Source organism: Calonectris borealis, chromosome 12 (genome assembly GCF_964195595.1).
Source record: "Calonectris borealis chromosome 12, bCalBor7.hap1.2, whole genome shotgun sequence".
Taxonomy (NCBI): domain Eukaryota; kingdom Metazoa; phylum Chordata; class Aves; order Procellariiformes; family Procellariidae; genus Calonectris; species Calonectris borealis.
The window spans coordinates 8,430,032-8,457,442 of record NC_134323.1 but is presented as its reverse complement, the minus strand read 5'-3'; the positions used below and the strand labels follow the sequence as shown (position 1 = coordinate 8,457,442).

General features: G+C 39.7%; 2 protein-coding genes across 10 annotated transcripts in view; one reads left to right on the top strand and one right to left on the bottom strand.

Annotated features, from left to right (window-relative positions):
- The window catches only part of LONP2 (lon peptidase 2, peroxisomal), a 48,816-nt gene extending 43,388 nt beyond the window's left edge, over nucleotides 1–5,428 (top strand). The window contains exon 15 of the mRNA XM_075161224.1: nucleotides 645–5,428. Coding sequence (XP_075017325.1) covers nucleotides 645–866 — 222 coding nt within the window. The 3' untranslated portion in view covers nucleotides 867–5,428. The remainder of the gene's footprint in view (nucleotides 1–644) is intronic.
- On the bottom strand, nucleotides 2,432–25,860 carry SIAH1 (siah E3 ubiquitin protein ligase 1). 9 transcript variants are annotated; one of them, XR_012675384.1, is made up of 3 exons: nucleotides 10,173–10,535; nucleotides 4,700–7,011; nucleotides 2,432–4,269 (listed from the first exon to the last, which is right to left on the bottom strand). XR_012675384.1 is itself a non-coding variant. In XM_075161232.1 (3 exons), exon 3 carries the CDS (start codon nucleotides 7,007–7,009, stop codon nucleotides 6,161–6,163), a length of 849 nt encoding a protein of 282 aa, XP_075017333.1. In that variant the 5' UTR covers nucleotides 7,010–7,011; nucleotides 9,413–9,465; nucleotides 25,642–25,860; the 3' UTR covers nucleotides 2,432–6,160. The 9 variants fall into 9 exon arrangements, 8 of the variants coding, with proteins under 8 accessions (XP_075017333.1, XP_075017332.1, XP_075017329.1 ...); XM_075161232.1 differs by lacking the exon at nucleotides 10,173–10,535 and adding exons at nucleotides 9,413–9,465; nucleotides 25,642–25,860 and having other exon boundaries at nucleotides 2,432–7,011; XM_075161231.1 differs by lacking the exon at nucleotides 10,173–10,535 and adding exons at nucleotides 23,214–23,386; nucleotides 25,642–25,689 and having other exon boundaries at nucleotides 2,432–7,011.
- Nucleotides 25,861–27,411: the final 1,551 nt, after the last annotated feature.

Here is a 27,411-nt window from a genome sequence, read left to right as displayed (position 1 = left end):
AGGGGAAGAAGCTACAGCTGTGACTAAAAGAAAAACTAATTTAAACCCCCTCTTTACATCTCCTTACAAACTCAAACAGGTGGCTTTTTGAAGTGATGCCTGTTTTTCTACAACAAAGCCATCTTTGCAGTTTTGGAGCACAGGTTTGCTTTTCTGTGCATTTTCTGTTGTACAACTCAAGCTATTTATTGTGTGGTACGATAAAGCATCCTTAAGACTATTTTCCCCCTAAACCTAATACTGCCTTTATTGTGAAAATCTTCTGTTCTAATGTAGGTGCAGGATTTCAGCACATCATATGAAAAAACTGAGTTAAGGCCATCTTTCTTAAGAAAAAAAAATCCTGAGAAGTAATGACTTTTCCACTATTGATACTCTTGTACCTGCACAACAATATTATTTTTAATTTTTTTTTCCTTTTGCTATTAACTGTTAGAGAAAGGGTACTGTAGCATATTAACATATTTCCCTCATTAAGCATATAATGAGCTAAAACTACTGCTGCATTTTTAATTGCTTTCCTAAATGATTGGGGGAGGGAGAATCTTTCATTAAAATTTAACTCCTGATGTGATTTGTTACAATAATTACTGTATTAGATTAGTGTCACGGATTTTTTTCATATATGTATTTCTTCTTACTAGGTTGGGGGAATTAAAGACAAAGTCCTGGCAGCACACCGAGCTGGACTGAAGAGAATTATCATTCCTCGAAGAAATGAAAAAGATCTTGAAGAAATTGCAGTGAATGTACGGCAGGATTTGAATTTTGTTATGGCAAGCTGTCTAGATGAAGTTCTTAATGCAGCTTTTGATGGAGGCTTTGCAGTTAAGCCCAGAGTTGAGCATTTGAATAGTAAACTTTAAGCAGACAGGCTGAGACTACTTCTGTATCAAATTTCATAGAGATCAATAACTATCAGCTACATATGTATCAAGTATAACTGTGAGCTAAACCTGATTGTTTAAATGTGGGTGTAAATGCAATCAAAATAAAAATATTACTTCAGGGGTTAACAACCTGAAACCACATTTTACGGGCATTTGCTGCTTTTTACTATCATCAGCAAAGAATCTTGAAAAAAATATTCATTTCCTGATAGATTCAAGCATGAGAAAGCTGAAGCTGTTGAGAAAGAACTCCTTAGCTTATCTGGCATGTATGTATATAAATGTCAGCAGCTGATTACATCTTTAAAAAGGACACACCCACAAACAGGGAATAATGTGCAATTCTGTGAGCTATATTCAGAGAACACGAATGGCAGCAAACACAGCACAGCAAGAGTCTAATAGATGGGGTTGTTACCGAAAAGCAAACTGACTTGGCGCAAGAGTTTACTTATTTAGGAAGTAACTTTCAATATACTAAGGAGCCGTAGCATCACAGGAAAAATAAGGTTTTTGAAATCTAAAAAATACGCTTAAGGGATTTGAACAGAAGCAATATGGTCTAAATTAAGTTAGTAAGTCCTTTCAGCACTCAGTTCTAGTCTGTAGCAAGGTCAATGCAGACATGTTTCAAACCTAAATACAGGAAGCAACTCCAGAAGAACTGAAATGCACTAATTCTTGTATAGGAAGGGAGATCATGCACTGAAGTTACGTATGCACAGTTGTACTTACAGCACCAGAAGTAGGTGGAGCATACTTGAAGACTTTATGAAAAAGCCTGGTAACATTTTGGAGGGACAAAGTAACGTCCTTCATTCTTACCTGATACAAATCAACTTGATTCTGGGATGCCTACGTTCGGAGTTTAGCCTATAAAAATTAAATCCATTTAAACAATGCCGAGAAAATACTGGATCATTAAATTGCATTAGGTACTCCATACTCTGAATAATTTAAGGGTTAAGAAAGTCTGTCAGTATCCCATCTCAGTTGATAGCTTTGTCTCTTCCCTTGAATGTTAGTGAAGATAGAAATTTAAACTTACTTATGTAATTTAAGATCCTTGAGTTTTTCATTGTTTTATACTAGGGTCAACCACAAGAGAAAACCCAGCATGCTACATTCCCTTCTTGCTCATTACTTCTGAAACAAACTCAAATGTGCTTATGAAATGCAAATTGTATCAGTGACAAAAGCCTATTATAGAAGCAGCCTATAAATCAAAAGTAATAGTTGTTTGTTTTGCTTTCATTTCCATAGATAGAAAGCTGATTTACCTGGAACATAATAGCACTGATAGTAATAAATTCACTGCACCTGATTTACAAAAGATTTTATAACTTTCCCAGAAGACTTCATCTAATAAAATAGTAAAAATAAACCCCCCTTTTTTTTCACTATTTTAAGAATTCTACTCTTGGTCACTCACTAGCCAAGTTCCAAGGGTAAGAGGCAACAAACACAGAGTCTCAGGATACTTTCTGCCTTACTTGAATACAAAAAGCGCAAAGAAACTAGACAATCAGTAAAACACCAGGTACGATCACTAATGTGCTGCTTTGCCTTTAATCAAAACCAGTAAGGGGAAAAAAAATTCTTTAACAAACTTAATGCAGATCAGATAACAATCCTGCACTACTTTGCACTAGTGAGAAAACAGACATGCATGGAATTCCAGCGCAGTCTGTTTATACATGTAGAAAAAACATTTTTTTGAAAGTTTCCACAGCGATTTCACTGAGGAAGAACAGGGTGTTGCTCCCAAGAAAAATTAAGCAATGACTTTCTGTCTGCCACACCACTCCAATTAGTAAGTCTTGTCCACATGGACTTTATCTGAAAGGGGAGGGTTTTAATGCCACTCTGAAGATACTAATAGGCATTTACTTACAGCCTTTCATGTTCCTGCTTGCAGAGCTCACTTGGTTATGTTACTTTGTTGAGATTTTTAAAATAAAACTTAAGCATTATCCATTAAATCAGAAACTACAGACACACTTTAGTACCTTTTCTTTTGCTTTCACTGAACACTGTCAAGAGTAACAATCTGTGCAGCAGCAAGCCAGAACAGTAAAGAACTTTTAAAGTAATTTCAATACACTAGGGATTATTCTGGTTTGCAAGTGACAGTTAAATAGACCTGACATGGTATATTCTGAGGGACAGGTTTAATAAGATAACTAGCTTATCAAAGGTAAAAAAGCAAGCAGTGGTAGCTCCTCTATCTGCACTGTAAACAGATAACGACTATCCCACTAGTGCAATTCATGCTTTAATCATAGTAGCTTTGAAAAAGATACCGGATAATACAACAGTATAGGCAGCAATACAAAACAGTTCACCTCCTTTAATTTTTAAGCACCACTGCAAACAAGAACTAGCAAGAAATGTCAAAACGGAACCCAAATATTAACATCCACGTTTGTCAAACATTTTCCTTTGAAGGCTTTTTTTTTTTTAAAGGGCAATGAAAAACAATGGAGGTAGTGCTAGTGGACAAATGCAAGATCTACTGCATTTCATCTATTAAAGACAAATTTGAATACTCTTTCCCAATACAGCAAAGTAAAATAGTACTTTCTAAAATAAATAGCTAATGTTAAGACAGTGCCAGGCTTTAATACACCATTTATTTTAGATAAGGTAGTAAACTGTACAGATTTCTGGTATGTTTTCTTTTTTCATAGGTAACAGAGTATAGTTGACTTACCAGATCCTCAAACTCTTTAGAGGAGATCCACTGAATTAGGCTTCTTATACTTTTGAGGATCTGGGCCTAAGTATAATTTATTAATTATTCCATCTAATGATGGACATCCAAATGTTTTATACAGATTTTTTTTTAAAACACCAAATGGAGTAATACTAGTTTACATTACATAAGTCAGCATACATTAGTTATGCTATAGCATTTGTCATCTGTAAAACACAAAAAACTGTCTGACCATACCAGTTAGCTTCTAAAGGTCATTACAAATGCAATTTTTAAAGTCCCCTTCAAAAGTATAGTCTCGATCTTCAGCCCATTCTAGCCTAAATAAAATCACTGCAGATCAGCACAACAAGGTTTTAAGATGCACAGTTCTTTTGGGGACACAAGTTGACCCATTCCAAGTACAAGCAGCAGCAAAGAACAGTCTTATGCAACTTGCGTGCTTACGCAGCCCTGTTACTCTAATTGTAAGTATCAGAGTGCTGAGGGTTCTTACAGGTTCCTAGCTAGTTTTTCTTAACAAAACTGGAGACCTGAAAATCAGATCACCTTGGCAGACAAGCTTCAGTCCAAGCCAGCCAAGCACAAGTGCAAGTGAGGTGGTGAGTCAGTGTATTCCTCTAAGTATTTAGCCAAGTTTCTGTCAAAGACCAGAAGACAAACCTGAGGTAAATGTAGACGAGCTTAATTAGGTGAGAATAATTACTGAATTTAGAAGACTGCAAACAATTAGTTGTATATTCATAAGGAAAAAATGCTAGATTGCAGGATTTTTTGAAGCGTTTAACTGCTGTCACAAGGTACCAGTACAGCTTTCAAATGAAATCTGTGCACAGTTCGAACAGCCTAAATATCAAATTTTAAATGAAACTTTTTGTTTTCACTACATGAAGCCAACTATTGCTGTAGTATTTTATTAATCCAACCTGATGGATTTTATGTTCCTTACCTGTAGAACTACTTACCTCATCATGCATCAAAATAATAAGAAGTGTTGTCTTAATAGATCAACTTCCGGTAAGAAAGTTAAGACAGTGCACAGTAAATAAACTGTATTTTAATGTGTTACAAAAGTAGTTAATAGCCAGACTACCTCTCCAAACAGATCCCCACTACGACTGGGTTTGACAAAGATTTCTTTCAAGTAGCTTGAGATGAACCAGCTTTCCACCTTACTCTTTTTTTCTATCTCCATGTCTATGTTTTCTGTAACACAAAGACCATACACATTCATGGTTAAATTTTTCACATACAGGCAGTCTGCATAAAGCCCAATATCCTTCAAAAGCCTTTATGGCTGGTGAATCACACCTCTAAGAGATTATTTGCATTGTAATGTGTATCATGTCACTAAAATGATATACAAAAATCAGTTCAAGACAGTTACTTTAGTAACAACCAAAAGACGTGAACACAAGAAACTGAGCAAGAGCATCAATGTGTCAAACTTTGAGCTAAAGCAAAAAGCAAAAGTTGTTTTTTTAATTTGCCAGGTATTCTTTTAATGACAAATATAAAAAGACTGAAAACATCTCATTCTGACTGCCTTTTTTTTTTTTAAAAAACAAATGGTCCGTCTTTATAATTACAAATACTGTGTAAGACAATACCTTCTTTGTACTGCAAAACCAACAAATACAAGGATGCAATCAAGTTTCTAAGCATCTCTAAATTTGAAATGTGAATTTTTTTTTTTTTAATTCAGAAAATTCTTAGTAATTGTTCATTTTTGTTAGAAGGTAACTCAAAGTACAACAACATCTAGACCTGTTTTTAAAGGAGCTTTCTTTCCTGATACATCTTTGAACATAATTACTCCTTTCGAGTTCAGTACATTCACAAAATAGCTCAATTAAGAACAGTATCACCAATGAATTGACTACTGGAAAGAGACAAAATTTACCAAACATACAGAAATATAAGTTTTACCATAGCAATTATGCATATCAAAAGATGACACCTGTAATTAATTTTAAAAAGATACAAAAAAGAGGAAAACCTGAATTACAGAAAAGAAAGTCATATTTATTTAATGAAAAACTAGAAGTTAATAAAAATTAGCAAATACACAAAAAATATACACAAACAGCAGCAATACTATGTAGTGACTTACGGGGGGGGAGGGGGGGGAGGAAGGGAAGCAGCGGCCAGAGACCAGACCGCTCAACATGGCTTGTCAGTCAAAGGAGGGAGGAAAAAAACACAAACAAAAACACAAAACAGTATCCTTTTCAACAGTACAATCAATCTACAAACGAGTTTTTAGAATTATTTTACAACATTTCCTGTAGAATCAATTCTTAATACAAAAGATGCCCATTTTGGGTGTATATATATTTTCAGTGGTTTACTGTTGACTTATTTTAAATATATTAGTGTTACTACATGCAACTGATTCCTGTAATTTAACAGCCTTTCCTTTTATTTACCTTCATATATGTCTACCCTCCATCTACCAAATAATTTGTCTGACAGTCAAAGATCGTTACCCTAGTTTCTGCTAAATTAAATGCAACGGTTTTAAACACTGGCCTGAAGAGGTTTGATTGCCATTTCAACACATGGATATAGTTACATTGATGCCTAAATTGCCATTTTCTGCAAAGAGCTGTGCAATGCTGGTGTCAAAGACTAGACAGTCACTATTCATAATGGCTGTTGCAATTCCCTCGTGAATAGATCGAGGAGTTGCTTCCCAAGTCAATCGCCGCCTATGACCATTTAACTCAAGTCGATAAGCAAAGTTTTCTGCTTGCTTGCGGGTTCCTATCAGCTGTACAATTGCAAAGAACTGCTGGTGACCATCATATTTTTCCTGTTTCTCCAATACTAACATGAAATGAAAGCCAAAACAAGACTGCATCATAACCCAGTCAACAGCACCAGGAAGATTAATGTCTGTAGCAAGGAACACTATATCTTCTCCCTGAAGTGTTGTAATTGACTTATGTTGATGCATCAGATGTGGCATTACAGCATCCAGAGAACCTTGCCATTTACATGAAGCACCGGGACATGGACAGGAATAAGGCCTAAACTCACACAGCTCCTCATGGTCTGCTTTTTCTGTGTGTGGCAAAGTTATCTCACATCCGGAAGAGGCATATTTACATGGGAATAGTACAGAATTGGCAACTTTCTCCATAGCCAGGTTACGAATGGAGCCCAGCGGGCCTCGGCAAGTTGGACAGCACGTAAGTTTGGGGCGACAGTTGCTACAAACAAGATGGCCGCTCTGACACTGAAGAATTGGTGGCAGCACATAGTCAAAACATACAGGACACTCAAAGAGACTAGCCAAGTCATTATTGGAAGCTGTAGTGCCAGTCAGTGCAGGCACCCTCTGTGATGGCGTACACTTTGAAGTACCTGTAGGTAGTGCTGTAGCAGTCTGACGGCTCATTTCTGTAACAGAAGAAAGAAAAAAGAATGAGTATCTAAACACATTTAATTTTCCTCTGCATTTACAAAAAAGCTTCAAAAGAAAATAGATACAAACAAAAGCAAAAAAAAAAAAATGTAATGCAAACTGTGGATATGTTACATGTGGAATATCAATTGTGCTGCATACAATACAGACACTTGTATGACACGCGAATTTAACAAGTGAAGAAATTCTGCTAATTATTCTGAAGTGGAATTTACCTATTGGAAGCTGCAAAGGAGATAAGTGAAGATACGCTAAAAATGTAATTGAAATCCTCAAAGTTTGTTGTTGGTTTGTTTTTTTTTTAATATTGCATTTATGAAATACTCCACCCAGCTCACTTGCATGTAACAACTAGGAGCACTATGGAACAATTCTAAGGCTGAATTTTAAATCGTTGTGTGAGATAAGAAACTAGCCATTTTTAATGAAAAAATGAACTTCTGGACATGACCTTCTCAGTAATCATGTTTACTGTATAATTTAAAAAAAAAAAACGGAAAAACGGTAGCAAGGAAATGTATAGCTAAGAAGATTAGTACACTGCTTTTTTCCCAGGATAGGATAGTGACTCTTCATTTTCATTACTCTGTTACGAAGTCCCATAGCTTGTAAAGTGCATCCATTGCTTCAGCTTCCTGAACTAAACCATTTGTGAAGACACCAGAAAAGAAAAACAAAGCAATTATTTTATTGAATTTCCCAAATAAGAGAAGAAATTCAAAAGATTAAATTTGAGAATTAATTTCAGCATATAAGTACTCAAACACTTCCAGTAACTTGAAAAGGCAGTGTTGATGAAGTTTTATATTCAGTGGAGTTTACACTGAAGTTCTATTCTTTCAAATGTCCCCAGACAAAAGTTAACAGCTGTCTGACCAAACAGCTTGCTCAAGCATTCAACAGATACGGTAGAAGTACCATATTTCTTAGCATGTTACGGATGCTACGCTTTTTCCTGCACTCCCTAACTCTCCTCCTTCTTGTGCAAAAGGAATTACTAGTAATACCAGAAAAAATAAATAATCCCTTTTGAAAAAATACACCTTACCTTCGTAGGTTAAGGGAAGCTAAGTAAAATGCTATCCAGAATTGGCTTCCGTTACACAGTAAAATTCTCAACCACCGTGCTTCTCTGCAAGTACACCAGCTCTGTATCTGTCACGTTTGTATAAAACTCTCAAAATAAACCTCATCTTTAATCTCCTTGCTATTTGACATGGGAATATTAGGCAATAGGCAAGCTTCCCATATTTAGCATCATTTCACCCACAAACTTACTCATACTTGGACTAGATACCTCAAAGCAGCATATTGTGCATGCTTTTGCAAGACATGCACTGTTCAGGGCACGAAGCGAAGGAACTAAGAGATTCCAACATGCAAAATAACTTATCCCTTGACATTCAAAAAGTAATCATGGACAGTAAATTTCAAATTCTTCTACAGAAGCACCTCTCCCCAGTCTAGAAAAACATGAGCATCTAAGATTCAGTATTCAGTCACTGATTTTATGAGTCTCACATGCCCAATAATAGCATCATCTCACCCCTCCAAAGTCTCTTCCTTCATCTCAGGCTTGTTGGATTAGAAATATCCAGTTCCCATCTTCAGAAAAAAAACCATACAGTAGTTTTCAATGCTGGGCCTTAACTGATACCGTAGAGATATGACAGCAATGTTTGTATATTTTGGCCTCATTTTCCTACTAATTCCAGATTAGATGAAAAGTTTAAGATATCTGTGACAAATCAAGTATATGTTCTGGGGAAGTGATGCCACACCAGCTTGTTGCGAGGAGATTCAAATGACAAGGCCTCTGTGACAACTGAGCACTGCTGCTATTTTTCCCCCAACACCCGTAGGTGGGAGGCTCATGATGGCACACTGCAGTTCTACGCTCTAGAACAAATTATACACAGAGAATAATTGTACACGGGAGAACAAAGTCTGATCACGCTGTTCGCTTGGAAAGAGCTTAGAAATCACATGCGTATTCACATGTAAAATTATAAAAGTGTTTCCCTTCAAATATTGTAAACACACACATTTCAGAAAAGTTCGTGTGTGCTTCATCTTACCTGAACCTATATGTCCTGATCCAGGGATTCCCAGTAACCCACAGATAACACTGGTGAAAACCACTGCGTTAGACCAGTTCCCTAGGCAGTCTGACGAGCTGGGTGAGCTCTGGTTTCTCTAATTACACCTCTCAGAGCCCATTCAACGTTAAATTAAGCAACCTACAAACTGTGCAGAAGACCTTATGCACAGATGTACTTCCCACTTAGGCTTTCTAAGCTACGGAAGTACTAGAGAAAAGAACCGTGCAGCCCTGTGTTATCACCGTTTCTGTATGTGACCAGCCTTCACACACACCTTCCACAACCGGGGACCATCCAAATGAGCAGGGAAGGAAAATGAGCAGGAATCTGTGAACCAGACCATTGAGATTAGCACGCAAGGAAGAAACTGGATAAAGCTATAAACTGTAATTTACCAAGCCTAAACTTGCCCAAAGCCTACATTTTCATCACTCTTGTTAACACAAAGATGAATAATGCATCATGACGAAAAAGTCAGAGTTGTTCTTTTTTCATAGCTATCTTAAAACCTACAAGTTAATCACAAGTAAAAGCATTAACAATGTAATACATTTAATCCAACAAACTATCAAAAACGTAAAATTACAAACCAAGTAAAAACAATTACAGAACTGGAAATAAAGTTTAAAGATATTTCTAGTTACAAACACTTTACTATGGGTAAAAATCCCTATGTGCAATATTTGTTATTATGTTATCTCTGTTCGCACACATGGGGAATAAGTCTCTAAGCAACAGTGACAAACTAAGGTACACTAGGTGTCATCTTCAAAAGACTGTACAAATTTGAAAAAGTTTAACCAACAGAAAGAGAGGAAAGGGAAAAATGTATTTTAAGACTTCCTAGTTCTAGATCGAGAAAAACTGTCCTTGATGACATCAGAATGCACCGACCTGTTGATGAAACTATTCTCAACCCCATTCTGGGGAAGGGTGAAATACACGCGTACCGAGATCTCCCCAGGGACACGATTTCACAGCTCCTACAAGAACAGCTTAAAACACTGCGCATAACGCAATTTAAAAGTCACTACCTTTCCCCTTGCTGGTTTTACCTCCCGGCAAGCATGCACACAAGACCCCCTTCCACGAATGCAGAAAGCTGGAGACAGATCTCCCCGTCATGGGGAGTGAAGGCGCTCATCGCGTTTCCGCGCAGAAGAGATGGGCCCGGGGCAGCGGCCCCTCCTGGGCGCGGGCAGCCCGGAGGGCGTGAGGCGGCTGGGGGCGCAGGCTGGGCGCTGCCCCCGGCGAACGCCCCCGCGATCGCCAGCGGGACCCCGCGCCGCTCCGCGCCTCGTTGTTACCGCTTCGGGCCCGGTCCCCCCCATTTACGGCCGCGCACACTCCGCATCCACCGGCTACACCCACGCTCCGGCCCGGCGCCCCAAAATGGTTCCCCAAACGGCACCCGCCGCGCCGCGCCAGGCCGGGCCGGCTCCTGCTGCCCGCTGCCCCGCGCCCGGCTGCCGGCCAGCGGCTGCGGCGGCCCGGCCCGGCCCGGGCCGGCCCGGCCCCGCGCGACGCGGCCGAGCCATTGGCTGCCCCGGGCTGGGCCCCGCTCCCGGCCCGGCGCGGGCCCCGCCCCGCCGCTGCCCGCGGGGCGCGGGGCGGGGGGGCGCAGGGCGGGGCGCGGCGCCCCGCTCGGGCGCGGCGCCGGCGGCAGTCCGCGCTCCAGGGCAGGGCCCGGCCCGGCCGCAGAAGGGGGACCCCGCCCCGGCCGCGCCGCCGCCAGGGGCTCAGCCGTCCGCGGAACCGGGGGAACTGATCCCTCCCGCCGGCAGCGGCTCTGCCCCAGAACAGCCTCCCCGCAGAGCGCGTTCCGGCCTCAGAACACCGCATCGCCTCCATTTCCCGCACGCTCATACGGAAGCCTGCGTGCTCGTACATGCAGCTCCCTTCGCGTGTCACCGCAGTGTCATGTGGAACAACAACAGTATGTGCTGCACGCGTGTCACAACCAGCTTTTTCAGAGACTTACAGATTGACGGATCTGACCATCTTCCCTAAAGAACTGCTTTTAAAAGCTATAGATTCCACTCAAAACTCTTCTACTACATGGCTTTCACTTCCTGTTCCTGCTGTTTCAGGATACTGCTCAAATTGGCATTTTCCACTGCGGATCTATAAAGTACCCATTCAACAGGAATTTTCTCCATTTGTGTAAAGATCATTCAATTAAGCAAACGCATAAAATTCTCAAGGAAAATAAAAGACCAACAGATTTGGAACAATGTGGCATATTTGAATATCCACATGGACTATTAAAAAAATTAACAGTTTAAGGATAAAGGAGTTGGAAACCAAGTCAACATGCTTGCATGATGCACACGCTGGGCTCAGAAAAGCTTAGGCATTATGGAATACAGATGTAATGATGATAAGATCATGGAAGTACAAGTTTCACTGGAGGCAACAGAACAACACACTGCAATGAATTGTTTTGGTCACATAAAAAGTAAGGCTACAGTATCTGAGTAAAGAAAACCATCTTTAAAAATGCTTTCCTACTATTTGAAATTCAAGTCCTATTCAAGGAAGACCGTGGAAGCTTGTATCAGCACTATAACATGCAAATAACGCCCAATTACTATTAACAAAAACTACTAACTCGATACAAAGTATATGCTTCAGCTTCACCCCCAAATGTGCAATATACAACATCCCCACCAGTTAAAAGTCAAGAAAGTTTCCAAGCAAAACAGAAAAGCTGAAGAAAACCAGCACAGAAATGGCTTTCAAGAAACGAAGAGCATGTTCTGAAGTGTCTGGAACATGCCCTAGGCCTCTCTCTGGCAGCAAAGCAGCTGTCCCCAAAACAAAACCACGAGCCCTTCCACAGTTAGCTAATGCTGTATGCTCTTTGCTGTACTGTGATATAATGTACAATGCCTGAAGAGAGAAAGCCTTTGAAACCCCAGATGGGTAAAAAAAATTACAGTGAGAATGCGAATCAATTCACTGTTTAAAAAGCTCTGAGGTGCAGACATAAGAAAAGCAGTTTCACGAGAAGTTCAAAAAGATGATGTACCCCACGTGCCATGGAATTAACAACAGTATCTAGGATACCCTTTCCAGCCTCTCATCTTCCAGAGGCGTTAGCTTCAGACACCATTCTAGAAATCACATCTCCTGCATTTCACTGAAACACAGGGCACCTTTCACAAATTCAAGTTAACACCATCTGCTTCTCCAAAATCTTCACTCATATCAAATAGATTAGACTTGGGTTTAACATTTTAATTTGCTTTTGAGAGGGTAACCGAATATTAGTCTTGGAAAAAAACACACAAAACTTCTGCATTGTCATCTTAATGGCTGGAAGGGGAAAAGATCTCATTATATAATGCTGAAGAGTGATGCAAGGACAGAAAAAAATGCCTTATCACAAATGTCTATATGTGATGCAATAAAATCTTTTTTCAATCACATTTCAGAACTAATTGAATTCAAAGACTTCCACTCAAAATGCATTCTTAATGCATTACAGTCATCAACAAAGTAATACAAAATCTTTCAACTTTTTCAACTGTACAATCATATTTGAAAATGAGACTTTTTAAAAAACAATACCCTGTTGCAGAGCACTGGAAATGAGAACATTTCACAACAGTGTTCGAAGTTGTGAAAAACACTGACAGGTTACTTTTTTCAAGATGTGATATAAGCCAAAGAATGTCAAAACCCGAAAGCTAAATGAACTGTTGAAAATACTCATTAAACAGGTGTAAATAAGAACTTAAAAGAATACACAGAAAGATTAGCCAATATCATCAGATATTTGTACAATTCAATATTGATAACTTCTGTAAAATATTATAAACAATAAATTGAAAATATTAAAGTCACCAATATTTCTTTGGTGGCAGAAGGAAGGCTTTATGAATGCAACAGAAAAAAGAAGTGTTTGTATATTTATAAACAAGAATGGGGGGAGGGTGTGTCCACATATACAAGTATACACAAAGTACATAATATCATGCCCAAGAAACTGCAAGTGTTACTGATACAGAAGTTCAAGTGAATATTATCTGGAGAATGATGGTAATTAAAAAGCACACTTTGTTCCGATTAAAAAGGGGCACCAGTGTATTTTAAGTAGGGAACTTTCTTGCGATTTTTAAAGTAACATTTGGTTAATTTTACATTAAAAATTCTTAGGATACCATATTTTTGTACCATAACTGCTCAATTATGCTGAGGACAACATCTATAGCACTACAGAAAAGCCAGCTTTTCAACTACATGTACTTACTATTTCTGAAAATAATTTTCCAAGGAATCTACCTTTCCCCTGTCCCCTCTTGCACTCATAATCATCAATGTACAGCAAAACAGAAGCGAAAAAGGTTTTTAGCAGGCTCTAGTGAAAATACTATATATTGCCCTCACTACCACCAAAACCACATTTCAGCAATCAAACATATACAACATTAAGTGTATTATGCACAAGTGTCTCAAAGAATAGCTTGTGAATATTTTTTTAAATTAATATTTTTACTTTCTATTTAAATTTTAAAAGACATTTCAGGGCCCAAGGTTTTTCCATTTTGAAGTCTATCAATTTATCTCTCGCAGCTCTTGGGAGATGTTAGATCACAAAGGCCTGGCATGGTTAATATCAAATGCATGCCTGCTCCTGCAAATCTGACAACACTGGACATAGAAATGTACATCCTTGCTTATACACAGACTCTGTACCTAGTGGCCTACTTCAAAACTTTTAGAAGACAGTTCATGACATAAATTATTAATCAACTACATAACACAATTTAGTCTCTATACACTCTGGTTTTGATTCATGAATTATGAATTTTTTCAACCCTTCCAGACACTGTTTTCTTTAGTGCCCTTAACTGTATGCAGTTTGTTATTTCAGGCACCTCAGGGCTTCTCTTTTGCTGCATAATAACCAAAAGCCAGAACAATCCAATGTAACAGAACATTATAAAACAAGACAAAAAAAATTTACAAAACTGAGGCAAGACTCATGATGATTTCCTTTTCCAATATGTCATCTGTCCAGTTCATCTCCTTTTCATACAAAATTACAACAATTTCCACTACCTTCTAGTGACCCAGCCTGCCTGAAATCGCAGGTAGTTTTCTTCTTGCACCTCAAGACACTCCCTGCCAACCCCTCTTTCCAATCATCAGGAAAGGAAATCCCAATGGATTTATATAATCATGGAATCAGTCATCCTCTTCGTGGCTACCTCTGCAGTGAACCACCAGGCTTTAACACTCAATGTTTCTGATGCTATCATGTATGTTCTCTTGTACACAATGTGATCACCAGTTGAGTCATTGCTAGTGGGCAATCCAGATCTTCTTCAAATTCAACGCATACTATGTGCCAGATGCAGATACAAACATCACTATGTAAAAACAAACAGTATTATTATGCCCATCAAATTATAGTGACCTGTTTCTAACCCAATACAAAAACTTGAGCCTTGGCTAGTGCTGTTTGACTTCTGCTTCATCACTATCATTAACTATTTCTCCTGCCTATCTATGCCAGAATATTAAACATCAACCCAGGAGGTGTTTTTTTCTAGCTATCAAGTATTTTCTTTCCAACAACTTCATAATGTAAAATTAAGAAGTAACAGTGTCCTATAGAAGACATACAACATATATATCTTTTATATGATCATATTATCATAAAAAATCGTATTAGCAAGCAACTACTACCATGACTATAGCATTCATTTTTAAATGCAACAAAGAACTTCTTCACTTTAAAAAAGTGAATAACCTGTACTCTAACAAACCAGAATTTCCCATATTCTAGAGAATCAAGATCCAAATTAGCATGGAATATTGGAGACTATACTGCTATGATACTCCAGTCTTGCAAAGAAAGACAAGCAGAGGAACAAAGTTCAGAGAAAAGAATGACTAATTGATAAAACCCCGAATTTCATTCTAGAATGAAAACTAGAAATGTCTGATCAATAGCAAAAACCTGAGTTTGGACCACCCTCTTGGTATACTATATAATCAGAGAACATCCCAGCTTTCACATGTCTTATTTATATGTAGCATTAAATAAGAAAACAGGTTTCTTTGTAAATTCATACCATCAACAAATTATAAAGCAAAACAGGATGTTTATCTCTCCCATCTTTTGAGCTTGGAAGGAGAGGAAGCAGGACAGAAAGCAAAAGCTAGGGGAACTATAAAGGAAATTCCTGAAAATTCACACTATACTAAAAACGATTGATCAAATGCCACCGCTAGAAAAAGAAAATGCAGCAATACATTAAATAAACTGGTATAAGCAACAAAAGCAAAAATTATTGATATTTGGTAATCTATTGTAATAAAAGAAAGTTAAGCCGCAAACTAGCTAGTGAAACAACCTTTTCCATTATATATAGTTAAACAAAAATACAGAGAAAAAGAATCATTCTTTAAATACAAACCAAAACCAAACACTTGCATTAAAAAGATCATGGACCAGTTGCAAATTGGACTTTGCCATATTTTTCCTTTTTAAAAACAAGCAAATAACTTATCTCGCTGACACTGCCGAATCCCACCTACTACAGCAGCGTGAAGATGATGATACAGAAACACTGCTCAAAGCTGTGTACTGCACACTCTTGCCCTGTACCTGAAGCCGTGCTCTGTGACAAAAGCCTTCTCTTTTCTTCATTCACTAGCTCTGTTTCCTCAGTGCCAGTATCGGTAGTCAGTCAACAGCCAGAGCCTTCCTTGACATAGGACACCTGAACCTCTGTCATACCCACACATGGAACCTATAGCATGATAAACTATGGTATGAACTCAGAACAGCAGCTGTCCCACACTAGCCTTCTCAGATACCAAACTGAACGTGCCTTTCTGCAGCCTGCCATAGTTTGAGCACAGTAAAGCTAACTGAGATAAAGCAGAAGTACAGGTTTCAAAATAAAGATGGCAGAAACCACAGAATCTAACAAAATAAAGAAAAACTTTATATGAAAATACAGACAACTCTATGCAAACAATAAATTAACAGCAAAAAGTTTTGATTTTGTTTTTTAGTAATATCTAATTTCCTTTCACTGTGCACAGAGCACACTGAAATGATCTGCATCAGCATCATCTTCCAACAATAATTCAGCCCAGTAATTTCTATAAACACAGATAGACAGTTAACTCTTAAAAAGTTCCAAACACAGCATGTTGCAATAAAAAGTAAGGCAGGCATACAGGAGGATCAGCTACAAAGTGAATTAGTAACAGCATCAGAAAAAAAAGCAAGTTGTTTTTCATGCTGTAACATATACTACCATTCGTAAGTATCTAAAGCAGGAAGCACTTAATTCTGTTCTATAAGATATCATAGATGGGTTCTGTATACAATTACACCTTAAAAAAAAAAAAAAAAAAGAAAAAAAAAACCCTTTGTAAATGTTAACAGCAAATCCTACTGAGTGTGACAATTTGGGGGCTGTGTTTCTTTCCTCAGCCTGATTTTGCAAAAACTGTATTCTTCACTGCATACTGTAATTGCCACACAATATTGCATCACCATTCCTGTGTCTGTGGCAGACACAGAGAAGAGGGTGTGGCATGGAAGTGCCTACCTTAATTCAATAAGGCTAAACTGAAAGAAGTACCTGTACTTTGATGCGTCCTCACATACAAAGTCTTTCTGCGATAACTATTCCAACTCAAATTCAAGACCTATTTTATGCTCAATATTTTTCCTGCATAACTAAATAGTACTAGGGAGCAGATCATCAAAATAACCAGACCTGATCAAGGAGAACCTGGCCTATAAAAGAGACTGATCATGACACAGAAAGCCGCTCTGTAGGAGGAGTCAGGACAGGATTACGTACATTGACTATTTTTATAAAGATCTCTCCATCTTGTGCACTGCTTAGGTTCATACATATTTCTGTCTTAAATAATAATTTATTCTTGCGATCCTTAATTTCTTCTGTATTCCTGTATGCAGTCCTGATGACAGTGGAGCCCTGTGAAGAACGGCAATCTGACCTGTGGTGGGTGAACATGTAGGGGAGGGCTTGGAGAACGGAGATATTGATTCCAGAGTACAGATCTTGGTGCCCCAAGGTATGTCAAACATGAAATCTACACATAAGTACATCTAGCATCACAGAGCACAGAGTAGTGACATTGGAAGCCTAACTTTTAACTCATCAGAAATTACTAATTTTTCAGACCTTCTAGTACTAACCTACATAGAATCTCTAGTCATTTTGAGGGAGAGTTTTTACAAGCTGTTTTTTTTTTTAAATCCAGATATTTAATCTTCAGAAGCAAAAATATTTAGAAGAATGTCGGATAAAGATAATGTCCTTATTTTATCACACACACAACACAAAGAGAAGAAAACTCACAACATTTTAAATGTAAAAGATGAAGTCCATATTTTTAAAATGGACATTTCTACATTTTGGAAGTAAGATTTTCCTACTATGGATACCTAATTCAAAAGGAAAGCTATAGAAATCTAAGATGGGACAGAGGCTTTTGTATTTTGTTGATATACTGCAGGTAGAAAATAAAGAGCACTGAAATTATTTTCATTGTAACAAATATAAGCCCTTAGTAAAAGAAGTGCAAAAACACAGTGGCATTTTCACATTTCTCATGGTTCCAAACTTTTCAGTACTTCATTTCTTTAAACTCCCATCTTCTACATGTCTTGTGTTTCTAGCATCCATTCTTTGAAGTGCATGTGCCTCCATTAAAACCAATACAGTTTACTTAAGTGACTTAAGTTTTCCCTGCTCATGAGTTCTGAATCAACTGTTTCTGTAGTATTGTTGCACAAGGATTCAACTGCCACCATTAAAAATCTTTTTTAAAATCATTGTTACAATGTTATTCAAATTCTCAGACTTGGCTACTGACAAGTCTACCATGGTCACTCCTGCACAGAGCAACCGCTCTACTGCTTTATATGAAAACATCCGTTTTAGAATGCGGCTTTATCTCACAAAAAAGAGCACTCTTCCAGCAAGTATTATCAACCTGAGGCATAGCAAACAGAAATGGGTTGAACTGCTGACTCCAAAGACCATCATGTTACATGAAAGGATTAAGCATTCCTTGCAGTCTTTAAAAAAAAAAAAATTTGTGGTACTAGAGCAGTAGTCTGTGGCATGGGAGACCTTGGTTTAGTTCCTGCTCTGTCACAAGTTTCTGAGTCACCACAGGCAAGTACTTCCCTGCCTTTTACAGGTTTTAAAATACCATAAGTAGCTATGAGTCTCAGACATTAATGCAAAAGGGAATTAATTATCTTGATAAAGATACTAAATTAACTCTATAGACCCTATTCAAATTTACTTCAGGTTAGTAATAACTAAATACCATTACACGCTAAAGGACACTATGTTAAATTATTTAATGTCTCAGTTTTTACAGTCAGCAATAGTCAAACATCAATCACAGTTTACTTTCCAACTCTGCTCACATATTCATTCCAGTATTTTGTACATCAAAGAGACAAATTAGGGACACATTGGCAACACCCTTCTCACTAATTATATTGTATCTAATCTGAAGGCCTCCTTCTGAGACATCAACTCCATATTGACATTTTATGGAAAGCAAATAAAGTAACCTTTCTTTAGAGTGAACCTTGTATTACCAAAAAATTCCCTCAGCTTTCTTTGTGAAGATCCAACTACCCAGCTTTTGAAGCAAGTGATTCAAATTCAGCAGAAAAAGAACGCCTGGGCAAGAGAATTATATGTTCTTTTATTGCCATTAAATTCTGATAAGGTATATCTCAAATGCTAAGTAAAATGCACTCACTATTTCTCTTATTTGTATTGCTTGGGAAATGCTTCATACAAAATTAAAATTCAGCCATAATCACTCTGAAGTCAGGCCTGAGTCTGCATCGGAAAATAAAACACAAGATATTATAAGTGGTTTGGAAATGACAGGACTAGATGTATCTTTCTGCTACTTCATGCTCTCTTTATTAGCACTTTCTAAATTCAACACCTATCACTACATCCTTCTCCGCAAAATATTGTCCTCTCTTCTGTTATGTAGTTAAACCAAAACTTAAGCAGTTGCAGTGCTGAATCTCGAACATCAAATCCTAACAATGACTCACTATCTAGAGTGTAACTGTAAACTTCAGTACTTTTTAGCCTTTTTCTTTTACAGATGTGTTACAAAAACACATTAGGTTGGAAGATCAAGCATTCAAAAATTAGGAAATAAAAAATTTAAAGTTTCACAAGCAACCCTAAGTCTACTTCCTCATATGCATATTAAGGAACAGCCTTCATGAAATAATCTTTTTCCCCACACTCAACTCCTTTAGTAGATGAGCACCTGTACGTCCACGGAAGAATTATGATTGTGCAAAGAACAACAACTTTTCCTTAAATGGAACACCTGATTTTAAAATAGAGCTGTTTAGGGCAGCAGCTGGTTTTAGGGCAGCAGCTGGTTTTAATGTGCAAAAAAGTGCTCTCAAAATTACTGCTTTACAGGTGCTGTTTTAGAAGAACGTCCGTCTCAACTTCTATTACAGAATGCATACTTTTTATTTGTGAAATTTCTTTTCTAATTATTATACTTGACCTAGCACAAAGCCAGACGAAAATTTTATAGTACACCATCAACATCTGCCAGCCAAATTATTCCCTAGTCACACCTGTGCAACCAGTCTTCAAATTACATCCTTAATGTACTTGTGTAATCACACAGATATCAGCCATGTAGAGATGAACCCTACACAAATTAACTCTCAACTGCGTTGACACCTCCATGCACAAAAAAGGGGAAAAATTCCTGTGAATGAAACTAATTTTGTTACTCTAATAATTTTACATATATATAAAACACACATATACATGCATATATATTTCAAAATAAACAGTCATTCAGAAATCAAAAGATTAGTTGAGCAGAGCATTTTCACAGTTTTTACAGGAAGACAACTGCACATGCACATAAGAAGAAAGAAAGGAACAAGACTTAAGGCTCATATACAGGCAAAAGTGAACAAGTTTACATGAATTTAAAAACTAGCTTTAGTTAAACATGAGAAGTTTATCTTTTACACCTTAAAGTGGGGTTATATATATGTCAACACACAAAGGCATATGAAAGCATTTTTCGAACATGATTTCCAAAGCAACATTAGGTAATTTAAGATGATTAAAATATCTGGTCATAAGACTGTAGCAAATTCTGAGTCTTATATCTGGTCAAAAAAATGACAGGAGGTAGTGAGGTTTAAAAAAAAAAAAAAATCACAGAGTCCATTTTCACAGATCTGAGGACAGGATTAAGGTCTTGGTTCTAAGCTGTTACATGGAGTTACAGTCACTATCTTTCAAAGAGAAAGTAGCAACATTACATGTTTTAAAGGTTCTTAAATATTTTAATAGCACGTTTAAGCACTGCTGAGTTATAGTATTCCTTAAGAGCTTTCAGACACCATTACAAACAACTGAAAAAATGGTTCATCTATAGCAAAAAGAACAATCCACCAGATACAGGCTCCATGACTCCAGGCACGCATGCACATACAGTATGTCAGAGTGCAATTCCACCATTTCTACAACAAACAAAAGCAAGCTGCCACCAAAATGAATGGTTGTGCTGCCTGCCTTTTACCCACTAGTTTTCTTTCTCTTTAAGGTAACGTATTCAGCAAGATCAGTCTTGCACAACTACATGAGTGTTTACACTGGCACACCAGGAAGACACCAAAAACAAGTTGGCAATGGAGGGTGAGACCATTCTTTCTTAGCTGTAAGCCTGCACTTACACTGATCCCAAGCGCACCCACAATGACAGAGGATGACATCTCTTGCAGCAGCACTGGCTCTTACGATACCACGCAGCAAGCTGCTCTGGGAAGTGAACCAGATAATAGTTACCCATTCCTCACAGGCGATTAGTTTTCAACTAAACTTAGGACTAAAACTGGCCCATTTCACATTCACATTGGTGACAGCAACACCGCAAGTTGTCACTGGTAGCCCGGACAGAAACTGTCTTTAGCTACTGCAGAACTGTACCCTAGATGTGCTACCGCTTGTCAGGGCTACATCATCTATCATTTCGTTTTTCCTAACACTGATGTGTTAACAGCAACTAACCACATATTTTAGAAATAATGCTAACTGACTTTTAGAAAAATCATAGGAAAAACTAACTTTCAAAACCCACTTCAAACTAGTACCTACATCACATCTCAGCATAAAGCAACATGTACTAAGATTTACAAAATGGAACTTAGAAACCTCGTATTTTAGTTGTCATCCCCTTGCAAAATATAGAAGACATAGAACCTTCCCCTTATGAAAGATCTGTAATAGAGTAAACAAAAACAACAGAGATAAGCCTTTTGAAACACCTACATTTCTAAGCTAGACAGCAGCTCTAGCAGTTTTTATGTGAAGAAATTTATTTTCAAGCTTTCCCTCCTCTGATTTAACACCAAATTGTTTTAAAATACTCCTACTCCAGTTAAAACCTTTTCAACCTTTTGACAATCTGTACATTAGCAAAATTTAACATACAGTTTTCCTTCATATATAGTTTTCCTTTTACATATTTCATCTGAACACGTATTTGAAAATAACTCTTAAAAGAAGTGTGGCATTCTAAATGCTCCTCTGTGACAGTGTTCAAAGAAAAAAACCACAAACCCTGAAAAGCCACTGTGGTCTTTCATCAAAGACTAAATGAATTTTTGCTCCATTTAGTACTATATGCAAGAACTGTAGGAAAGAACTTCAAAATATTAACTTAAAGACTTCATGCCACACAAACCAAAGTTCAAAGAACTGCTGTTTCACTTTAAAGGAGCTGACAACTAATTCTTTAAGCAGCAGAAGTTATCACTACAGGGTCCTTGTTTTTCTTCATGTCTCAGCAAGGTCATCAATTGTTACAAGAAAAGATACAAACCTGTTTCTAGATAAGGCAAACAAAAAAGGAAAAGGTCAACAAAAACTGTCTGTAGATGAATTTGCTTCTCTTTTTACATCAATTTCCCTGTAGGAATACATCCACAGTAACTTTTAAAAATGCATTTCCAGATGCAAAAGGACAAATACGGTCTTCACCATTCAAATAATATTTTACTTCCCCACTGAAAACACAGCCAACCTCGGCTTCCGTATGCAGCTTCTACAAAGAGAAACAAGTCAAAATCAGAAGCGCACCATTTGGTTAACTGTAATTATCTAGCACTTTATCTGATTAAAGTACTGTGGAATTAGCAACCAAATCTCTCGTTATTCCTGTGATAACACAAAGAATCACCATTTTATAGCTTAACTCAAATGGGCATATATTTAAAATAGTTATCCTGGGCATTACAGAAATATAGTATGTAGTCTGGATTAGAACTAGAAAATATATACATATATGAAGCGTGGCATAAAACTTAGAGAGTATTAATGGGGCATTAAGGGTAGCTTTTGTCTTCTTTCTTTACCTAGTACAGTTAACAGCTAAACACACTATAGCATGGTATAAAACAACCCCAAGTCAAGATTTTTGTTACGTGCAATTAAGTGCTAATAGGAAAAACTCATGTAAACCTGCAGTAACATCTCACAGTAACACCACAGTATTTACACACATCTCTCCATTTCTAGTCCACGATGTGATACTGCACACAGAAGACACACACTAAAACTGCATTTTTACCATGATGTTGTACATTTAAGACATGAACACTACACATACTTTGAAAAAGAGTAAATTGCTTACAACAAACTTTCTTATTAATGAAACAAAACATTTTATTAAGATAACAAATATGTCTCTATCTGTCGTGTACTCCTGTTAGAGTCAAAAGAGATATCTCTTACTATTCTTTTTGACAACTAGTTTTCACTTTTCTTAATGCCGATTTTCCTTCGAAAACCAAAGCAACAAAAAAGAAAAAAACCTAGTAAAAACAATCTCCTGCATCTACGATGTTCATGGTGTTTAAGACTGTAAGCTTTAGAGAAGAGATCCTAAGCTTTAGGCCCTAAGTGATGGTTGAGATGAACTAGAGCTTGCCAGCGTCCTTTACTTCACTGCTACTGTTCTCTGCAGCAGGTAGCACTTACCAGCACCAAGCAGGGATTCAGGTAACTACAGTCAGCAGCTGGAAACACAATTTTCACTTTGGCTTTCTGCAGACTGGGTACATGCATCACAACTGCAGAACTGAGTTCCTTATATGTGTCCAGAATTTCAGATACCATTGATTTACCTCAACTATTATGGTTCAGCTTAGCTCCTGAAAATGAGACAACCATTGAAGCAAAACACACACTGATAATCTATTTGGCAAAACTCAGTCCAAGTTTTAAAGCTGACAGTTACAAGACTACAAACACTATTACAAGCAGAAAAATAAAGCAAAGCAATTCTAACTTAAAATTAAGAACATCGTGTTTCTCATAGGAGTTGCATGTATAGTCTTCCAGAATGTTTCATGTAAAGACCAGAGTCCATAAAACTTGATTTCTTGCCCTACTTGATTTCTTTGAGTTTTCAGACCAAAAAGAGTTGCTTCTTACATGAACATGGCCCCCTATTCGCGTTAGAGGCAGGTGTCTGACATCTGAGCAGTACCTCTTTCTCAATTCACACTAAGCAGACAGCAGCAACTATACTCAAACCCAAGTATGGAAAGTACTTGTGTTATTTAAAATATTTACTTTCCTTAGTTCACATCTACTTAGCTGGAGCCACTAAAATTCTGAGCTAACTCCTCTAGTACAGTCTAATTAGACTATAGCATTAAAACCTTACCAACAGGAATGATAGATTAATGGACAAGATACTTTGTCATGACATGCACTTTCAGGACCAAAATGCTCATCATTTCATCAGATTCAGAATTCTTGGGTCGCAACAGGTTCCTAAAACTATGGATGGATGGATGACTTTTATCCTTGTGCTTTCCTGTATAATTTTTCACTAATGTGAAAAGTGCTAAAGCTATTTAAGAGCATTAGTTTCCATTGAAGTTAAGGCAATTATAATTTCTAGGAATCAGTATTTACATCAATGTTACAGTGCAGAACAAATGATAAAAGTAGAACTAATCGATTTATTCTTTAGGTATACTCCCCAAAGTTATTTTCTGCAACAGATGACTAGTCTAGAGAGCCAAGTTTTATCCTAAAAGCCTCTGTATTAGTCTACCTGTATTCCAATACCTCAAATCTTCTTGAAGACCAGCTTGAATAACTCAGGATTGAGAAGAGTCCCTTCCATTTTTCCTCCCCCTCTGGAATGTACCATGCTAGCTGCAGAGTTTAGAAGGAGATAAACAGACAACTGAAACTATGTCCCGTGCGTGGAATGTCCCATGTCCTTCATGACCTAGTCCAATTAGCTACGAGCTTCCTAATATCCACTCACCTACCACGTTAAACAAATTAAGCCACTTTATCTATTTATTTAGCATATGAGTAAACTGCTTATTACAAAGGAAAGGTAGTATTCACCCAGAATACTGGTTGAAATAGAGACTGAAGAGAGAATATTGGAGAAATACTGTATGTTTACAGTTACAAATGAAACGTGAGCTTATAATAAAAGTGCCACCAGTTCACCACTGGAAAAGAAACTTGGTTCCTCTCCTGAAGAAATACTTAGGATGCTTTGCCTTTCACTACAAACGCTATTGTTTCCTGTCCTTTTAAAACCGTGGAGAAGGGGAAAGAACGAAGGTCTCCAGCCTTTTAACTCCGCAGGGGAACCTGTGGGATGAGCAAGAATCTCCCCCACTCTTTGCTCTCACCGGATTAGAGAAGAGGGATACAGCAGCCCTCCCAGGAAACGTCACAGAGGGGCACCCAGCGGCCCATTTACTCCGGCAACCTGTTTCCCGCGGCGGTTGGGCCCGCCGGGACGCACGCAGAGCGGGGCGCCGCTGGGGGCCCGGAGGGGCAGGCCGCCCCCGCCCGCCCCCGCGGCCCAGCTGACCTTCGCCGCGCCGGCAGCCGGCGCCGGGCCCCGCTCCGCTCCTGCGAGCACAAAGCGCACCGCGCGGCGAGGCCGAGCCCACAAAGGGGCAGCCCCGCGGCCGAGGCGGCGAAGGCCCGCGCGCGGCGGGCCCTCCACAGCAGCCCGGCCGGGCCGGGCCGCCGCGTCAGCCTGGCGCACAATAGCCCGGCAGAAGCGCTCGGAGCCGCCCGCCGCCCTTTCCCTCCTCCCCTCGGGACCCGCAGGCCCGGCCGGGGAGGAGAAGGGCCCGCCGCGCCTCGCTCCCTCGGGTCAGGCTGCTTCAGACCCCGTCGCGGGCGGCGGTGCGGGGCCCGGCCGCCAGCAGGAAACCGGACGCCCGGGCTGCGCCTAGGCCGCGGCGGGGCCTTGTCCCGACTCTGCGGCCGCCGCGCCGCCCTCGCGGCCGCGCCGGGGCCTTCTGCGGGCGGCGGCGGGCGGGCGCCCAGCGCAGAGGCCGGGCGGGGAGAGGGCCCTGCTGGGCGAGCCGCTCTCGCCCCTGCGAGGCCGCTCGGCCTCCGTCCGCGGCGCGCTCACCTGTGGGCGCTGGGCTGGGCAGGACCCCGCTGAGGCGGCCTGGCTCCCCCGATCGTGCGGGCTGCGGGGCGACTGGCTGCGCCGCTCTCGCCGAGACGCTCGGTGCCCGGCCCGACCGCTCGAACCGACCGCGCGCTCCCTCCCTCTCGCTGCCGGCCGAGGAGACACCGCCACGGGGGCGCGCCAGCTGCGGCGGAGCTCTCGCTGCCTGCCAGGCGCGCTCCCGAGGCGGGCGGGCGGCAGCGCGCACGCGCACCCGGCAGCGGCGCGCGAGCCGGGCTGCCCCGCTCCCGGCGCGGCGCGGGCCGGCGGCGCTGGGGAACAAAGGCCGCTCCGCTCCGCTCCTCTCTGCGGGGAACTTGCGCGGCTGGCGCCCAGCTGCCAGCGGCCCTCAGGCCCCTCCATGCTTTCACCCGTTTCCCGGGTCCGGGGAGAGGCCGCCTCTTACCTGTGCCGCCGCCGAGCCCCGCCAGGGTCAGCCGGCTGCCCCGCGGCCCCGAGAGCGAGCGAGTCCGGGGCGGCGCCGCATCCTGGGGCAGGGAAGAAGGCCCAGGCCCGGCCCTCACCCTCCTGCGCCCGGTGGGTCGAGACGGCGGCCCCTTCCAGGTCAGCGGGAGCACTCCCGCGCTGAAAGCGAGTTTTTTGGCACACCAGCATTTGCGGGGTCAAGGCCTCAAAGGCCCAACCGGGGTCTGTCACAAGGACTATTAATTCTACTTTAAAAAATGAAAGAGCCCTCGAAAGCGGCCTTTCTTCCAGAGGCCGGTAACGTCCAGCACAGGAGCATTCTGGTGATTTTAAGGGACTGCTAACAACAAACCCCTCCTCCAGTCTCTTCCTCTTCAAAGACTTTGCATAATTCAGGCTAGGCCCCAGTCCAGCAATGCCCTAAATACATACATAACTTTGAGCACATAAACTGGATTAAATCAATGTAACTACTAGTGTGCTTACATATGCTTTGTTGGATTAGGACCCTGTTCATCTACGGAAGCTATTCAGAAGTTTGCCAGAGGAGAGCCACTGTTTATTTTATTTTCAGTAAAATATTTAAAAATATGTATTTGCTATCTTATTTCAGTTTTTGAATGACTGAAGCATTTTCTTGGCTAGTTTAATTGGTTATCCAGATGGTTCTCAATATCCTCCTCATTCCTTCTGATGACCAGAAAGCACTTCTTTTTCTATAACATTCTTACGTTGAATCTGCCAAGTCTGCTCTTATTCAGAGATTTTTGGGATTAGTTTTAAGGCAGCTTCTCAAAAATACATCATTGTAGTAATGCAGTACAATATGTACCAAACCCACTATTTAAGAATCCTCCCAAGTACAGATAATATCAATTATTTATTGTCAAAGGATGACAACTACAGGTGTGTAACTTCTTTGCACATAATTTTTCCCTGCATACCTTGTAGCTTTGCAGTGGTTATTGAGCCTTTTTCTTTAAGTATTCATGAGGAGCCATACACACAGCAATGACTACCAACCCATAGTTGGGTTGACTTACTGAATACTTAAGGAAATAAGTTATGATTAAGTATTATTTTTGTCCTGGATAGGAAGGACACAATCCTGAAGCAACATGTTATCAATATTAGAGGTTTTTTTCCACCTTTGATTTTAGTACAGAGTAGGGCCAATCAATGTGATGTATTTTTAAACATATGGAAATCTATTCAGTAGTGGCAACTTCATAAAAGTTAGTCTCCTGTAGACAACAAGGAAAAAAGCTTCTTTAATAGTAGTAGTATTTTTAGATATGAAAA

Excerpts from the sequence above, each read along its gene's own strand:
- SIAH1 (XM_075161233.1), bottom strand. The coding sequence starts at position 10,263 with ATGACGGGGAGATCTGTCTCCAGCTTTCTGCATTCGTGGAAGGGGGTC. Across the intron at positions 9,475-10,174 it reads GGTAAAACCAGCAAGGGGAA|GGTTCACAGATTCCTGCTCA; the intron begins AGGTAGTGACTT and ends TCTCAATGGTCT. Across the intron at positions 7,012-9,412 it reads ATGGTCCCCGGTTGTGGAAG|AAATGAGCCGTCAGACTGCT; the intron begins GTGTGTGTGAAG and ends CTTCTGTTACAG.